At 33.2% G+C, this 6,248-nt stretch overlaps 1 protein-coding gene across 1 annotated transcript; it reads right to left on the reverse strand.

Moving 5' to 3' along the window:
* Positions 1-692: 692 nt before the first annotated feature.
* On the reverse strand, positions 693-2,131 carry LOC136230341 (probable caffeine synthase 4). Its single transcript, XM_066019395.1, has 4 exons — positions 2,046-2,131; positions 1,893-1,984; positions 1,149-1,823; positions 693-1,072 (listed from the first exon to the last, which is right to left on the reverse strand). Exons 1-4 carry the CDS (start codon positions 2,059-2,061, stop codon positions 710-712), a joined length of 1,146 nt encoding a protein of 381 aa, XP_065875467.1. The 5' UTR covers positions 2,062-2,131; the 3' UTR covers positions 693-709.
* Between the last annotated feature and the right edge of the window lie 4,117 nt (positions 2,132-6,248).

The following is a 6,248-nucleotide window of genomic DNA, read 5'->3' on the forward strand; positions in this document are numbered from 1 at the left end:
ATTTCTATCTTGTATTTAGGGTTATACGAAACACTTCATGCAAATATAGAACTCTAAGGGTTTTAGATTCTATTTCTCTAGGACTAGGACATTCATTTATATATATATATATATTTATAAATGTATTCATGAGAAGTACAATAAGCAATTATTCTCATAAAAATAAAGAATAGCTAGAATATCTTTTAAAGAAAATAAAAGGATTTTGTTTGATAAATCTTAACATTACTTTGGTAAGCTATATACATTCAACAGTAGTGTTCACGCAGATCTTAATGGCCAAATGAATTTGGTAATTTACCGTTAGATCTAGGCTACTTAGAATCATAGAGTAGAGATTCAAAGCTTTCTAAAGCTTAGATTTAGATCTAACGGTGAATAACCAAATTCATTTGAAGATTAAGATTTCTGTGAACAAAACTGATACATTCAAGCTTGGCAACTCTAATAAAACACAACAATTTGTAAGAACATGGAGATTTATTTTCATTCAAACTTGAAAAACCAAAATAAAAAGCTTACTTTGTAACACTTAGACTTTTTTTTTTTTTTTTTTTTTTGTCATTTAGCACCTAGCTGGACCTATAACACAGTTAAATTTATTAATTTAGAATCTGTGACTTTCTTATTTATTTGATTTGGTAAACATGGCATGGAGATGTAGGTGTTTTGCTTTGTAATGATAAGGAGTGTAATGAATAAAATAATATTATTTTCTTATGATGGAAATAACAACATGGTTGAACACACCAATTCCCTTTTCCAAATAATGGGCTGCTTTCAAGGATAATCTATCAAATAAAAGGTCAACGATGGCTTCACCAAATTGATCAATTATCATAGATTCTGCACCAGCTCGCATAAGCCCAGCTACATGCTTTCCTCTCTCCCATTTATCAAACACCAAGTCCTTGTTACCATCTGCTATGTTTGTATCCCAACTTAGCTCGAATTCTTCTATTCTTTCTATCTCAAATGAATTTTCCCTTTCGACCACACCACTGACTTCCTCCGCACAAGGATAATACAAAGGGATATTCCAATTGTCCAACATTGATTGTTGAATTCGTCCCTGCATTAATGCTTATGTTAAATAAGAATGAACTGAATAATATTGTCAAAAAGATACATGTATTACTAATATATACCTCTTGAGCCATATCATTAAGGGACATTCCAATTAGAGGCCAAATATCAGAACCATATATGCAATAAGGACTGTCATTTTTAGCTGTAACAGTGATAACCATTCGACCACCAGAAATGACCTCTTCTGAGCGTGACCTTAAGAAACTTGTGAAATCCTTTTCAAATTGGTCCAGATATGCTTTTTGGACACTTTGAGGGCTTGTTTCAGCTACGCATATGTTACCCTTGTTCAATGGATTCCCTGATTCACTCACGAGCCCATCAGGCACCTGAGAAAGCCAATGGAGACTACAAGAAGAGTGAACAAAGTTGAGGGAATTATGTGGAAATAGCCTTCCATGGAAACTGCCTGGCATTGCACCTATAAAACAAGAGGTGAACTTGTCACCCTTTTCCTTGTGTAATTTGTGTAGGAAAGTGGGTACTAATGATCTAAAAATGGTGTTGAAATCAGTCCCTGTAAGATCATTCAGGAAAACTTGCAAACTTGGTGGTTTCTGTTTCTGATGCAAAGTTGAATCAATTGTCTGTATGATTTCCCAAAGAGGCAATAAAGCATTGGGTCCCGAAGAACATCCCATTTCTGCCATTTTTAGCAAATCTATTGAGTTGGTTTGACATAGCTTTGATATGCTTTGTTCGAGAATAGGTCTAGTTTTCAATATAACTTTCTTCTGCATTAAGGGAAAAAAAGTTAAGCAAGAAAGAAACTAGTGAATGAGCATATATGGAGATGGAGAGACCTGGAATAATGAGTTAGTGTAGTAGCTGTTTTGTCCTTGACCTCCAACCATGTGAAGAATCTTAGGAACTTCCATGTTTCCCTTGCCTGTACCTGTACGTAATAATCATTATGCTAAAATTAATTGAAGAAAACTTAGATAATTGTACTGTACCAGTTGGAAGCTCCATGTCTTGCTCAAACGAATTTCAGAAACACTAATTAAATAGCAACTGCTTCCAAAGAAAGAGAGCAAAAGAGATGCTCAACAATAGGATAGGATTACTATATATATATATATATATATATATATATATATTGTTTAGTGAAAGAGACAGTTAGCCATTATTATTATTTAATAATAATGTCAAAAATTCATAATGCAATTTCTGCAATTATACAAAGCCGGCCGCCTCCTACCTACGACTTTCAATTCAATGCATATATAATAATTTTTCAATTGAAATTATTGCTCATATTTTTAGTCACATTTTAATTTCCTCATCTTTATACTGTACCATGTTAAAATCTAGTCTAGTGGTGTACCATGGAAATAAGACATGCGTAACAATAATTAACAAATAAAAAACTTCTTCCATCAAGCTAATTGCTTTTAAGAAATAAACAGTTATAAGTGAAATTATTCAATTTAACAGATCCATCTGCATAAAAAATTAAGATAAAGCTTAAAAAGAAATGAAAATGAAATAATAAAAGAAAATAACAATTAAACTTCTAATTTTGAGCATCAAGACCTTTAAAACCCTATTTTTTCGGGGTACCGGATGATAAATTTCATTGTTACTATATGAAATCCTGAAATCTACGGATCGAAACGAAGCCATGAAGTATTTATGGAGATCAAATGGAGTCGAATTGAGTGAGTTATGGCCAGTTGAAAATGGTTGTTTACAACTAAAAATCAACTCCTATTTTTCAGCACCACCTCACCCTTCAAAAACTTAACTTTTGGGAGCACCAAATGAATGGATCTTGCTACAACTACATGGTATCTAGCATCAGATTGAAAAAAAAGCTAGTGAGCATTTATGAAGCTCAAACGGAATCATTAACATTGAAGGAGTTATGGTTAGTCAAATATGACTATTTTACAACAAAAAAATCAACTTCTATTTTTCAGCACGATGTCACCCCTCAAAAACCTATTTTTTCAAAGAACCCAATGAAGGATCTTGTTGCAACTACATGAAATCTTGCATCTAATGATCGAGACGAAGCGATGAAGTAATTGTGGAGCCAAAACGGAATCAAATTGAGTGAGATATGATCTATCTAAAAAAAAAGAAAGACAAATCATCACAAAAAAGTGGCTAAGTTTGCAAATCTTATTTTCCAGCTCTCAACCTCCATTAACACATGTTCTTGCTTCAAATCTCTAAAATTAAAGTAGTGAATTCATTGGTAGTGATTATAGGAAGTTATGGGTGGTCGGAGTTACAAAGTTTAGCTATAAAGAAAGCCTCAATCTGTTATTTCCAAAGCCCAATTAACTCAACAAAAAATCTAACCCAAACTTCCTCTAAAATTCTCCAACTCGAAATTCTTAATTCCAGCCATCAAATTCGATTTTTTAAGCTTCAATCTTCATCTCCAAGCTCTTAATTCATTCCTGAAGCAATCAATTCGATTAATATACAAATTACAATAATCTGCCATTGTTGTCTTCTCTAAAGCTTCAAAGCGTTATTTGTCAATTTTAATTTCCATGGTTGCTGCCCAAAACCTCTAAATAACCAATTCATAGCCTCCACTTTTCTAGCTTTCAATCCAAACTCGTAAACTAATTCCAGCTCTGGTGAATTTGATTGCTCAGTTTCAATTTTCACTTTGTTACGCGTATTTTTTAAGTTCTCCAACTTCATCTCCTTGCTTCCATTTTCATTTTCTTCAAACTCCCAAATCATTAATCTCAAATTCTCACTACACCATAGAATGCCTAATGCAACGATGCTGATTCATTGTGTTTGGCACTCAAAACAGTTGCAATATGGCTAAAAATGGGCTAAGGCAACGATTTTGGTAAATATATTGTCGTTGGTAAATATGGCTAAAAATGGGCTAAGGCAACGAAAATGTTCTCAATGCAACGACAAAGATATTGTTGCTTTAGTTTGCAACAAATTGCAACGACCGAAGGATACAAAGGAAAGGCAATGAAAACTGAATTCTAAAGCAACGGTTATACATTTATTAATCGTTACCTTTGTAAGAAAAGCAACACTAATTTATAGGAAAGGCAACGATTTAACTTTTAGCAACACCTTTTGTTATACAATGCAAAGAATTTATTTGTCAAAGGCAACAATCATTTTTCTAAATCAACGATTTTTGGTTAACAAAAGCAACACAATTTTTGAGTTAAAGCAACGATTTTAGTAATAGAAACAATTTTTCTCTACCAATGCAACATTTTGTAACATAATGGCAACAAGGCTTTATTTTACTTTTGCAACAATGTTTGTAACGTGAAGGAACGCCTATTTAAATAAATATCCACAAGCAACAAAATCTAAAAACACCTAAATATCAACATCCGCCAGTACCTAAAACTAGCAGAGGTGGATTTTATGACCATTGCAAGGAGAAGAGAGATGAGAAACTTCGAGTAGAGAATGCTAGAAAGAAAGAAGAAAAAGATAGTACACCTCTCATTAACAAATTTTCAGTAACCTTCATCACTTGTTGAACCTTATATTTGATTTTCATCTTGTTGAAGTTATTCCTGACATGTTGCAACATCTGTTGTCCCATTCCTGTTATAAATAAACACCCTTGAAAAATTGGAACAATATTTCCTGATTATTTTCAATACTTCAACAAATTCCTAAGGTTCTACAGGTAGTCATCCAAACTTGTTCAAATAAATTGAGTTCATGACTTAAAGGAAGAAAACTGAATACAAAAGCAGGTAAAGGAATACCTCAAAAGAGAACTCAAACTTATATCCATCTTGAGAGCCATGAATTTTCATTTTATTGCGATAACAACACAACACTGATTCAATGTTGAAGGGACATCTTATTTACTGTTTCCTCCTGTACAGAAAGCTATTCTTCACCAGGAAAATCTCTTTTTCTACAATGGACATAAGAAAATTTGAACTGATTAATAAGGACAACCTTTTCAACATTAATCTGTCATAGAATTGAGATAAGAAAAAAGATTTCAAGTCACCTAATATCTGGCTTCCTTTTGTCTATCCATATATGTAAGAAGCTCTTCTTGTCTTATTAAAGCTTCATGCAAAGCCTGCAAGGGAAGAAGCATAAGCAGATAGACACATAAACTAGTGATCTCACACCACATATGAAGGCATGAATGAAGGGTATGAAATAGAGAAGTAATCACCTTTTTTTTGTAGTAATCAACTCTGCTTATAATGCATCAACTTGACAAACAACATCATTTAACAACTCCTCTTTCTCACAAAGCCTCCGAAGAGGCTTCATATAGCATGTCAACCTTCTGTTCAAGTTCACCTAGCTTTTTCAACACATATGAGACAATGTCTGCCTGTGTAAGTTCTGGAGAAGGACAAGGGGATGAAACTCCTTGAGTATTGGTATGAAAGTTGGATTAGAAGCATCACGAGAAGAATCAGAGGTATGGTTTTCATTATTCAACCAAATTGAAGAACATGTGAAAGAAAAGCATCCTACAAACGTTGAACAGCGCCCAAACGCGAAAAATATACCTTGAAGAGACTTTTCCACAAATGGCAGAGGTGTACTTGCAGTTAATTTCATCAAAACAACTCAATATGATTATAGACTTGTAGTGAATTAACATATATCAATAATAGTTGATCATATTGAAACAAACAAGAAAGTACAATGCCAAGAGAGTACCAATTCTAATTATTATCCTCCACTTAGTTCTTTGAAGAGCAAAGTTAGATATTTCATTTTAATACCATAACATCCACCCTACATAATGATGAAAGTTTGTCTTGCACAAGGAAATCGAAAATGAACAGAACATTAGCATCCTGCCAAAGCTTCATTGAACCTTAAGGCTAGTAACTCTTTCCTTTACTTATTAGACCTCCAATTGGTTTTCACAACAGAAAAACCACTACTTTACTATTCTTACTTTTTATTGGATCGGTTACTGTTCTATTGAAGCTATTAGTGACATTTCATATTGAATCCCATTTTATTCCCATATCTTTATTTCTCTATATTAATTTCTTATCAGTATACTAGATATGGGTCTGTTTGTCATATACAGCTGTATAGGTTGCAGTATTCAATGCTAAGAGTTAGATACAGACCACACAAAGCATATAAGGGCAAAAACAGAATGCCACTGTGATATTAGCATCGTAATCAAAAGGACACTATGCCAAAACCCTCTT

The sequence above is a fragment of the Euphorbia lathyris genome, chromosome 5 (assembly GCF_963576675.1).
Source record: "Euphorbia lathyris chromosome 5, ddEupLath1.1, whole genome shotgun sequence".
NCBI lineage: Eukaryota > Viridiplantae > Streptophyta > Magnoliopsida > Malpighiales > Euphorbiaceae > Euphorbia > Euphorbia lathyris.

What these genes read in the sequence shown, in the direction of transcription:
- LOC136230341 (XM_066019395.1), bottom strand. An exon ending in ACACTAACTCATTATTCCAG is followed by an intron (nt 1,824 to 1,892) that starts GTCTCTCCATCT and finishes CCCTTAATGCAG; the next exon opens with AAGAAAGTTATATTGAAAAC. An exon ending in TTAATGATATGGCTCAAGAG is followed by an intron (nt 1,073 to 1,148) that starts GTATATATTAGT and finishes GCATTAATGCAG; the next exon opens with GGACGAATTCAACAATCAAT.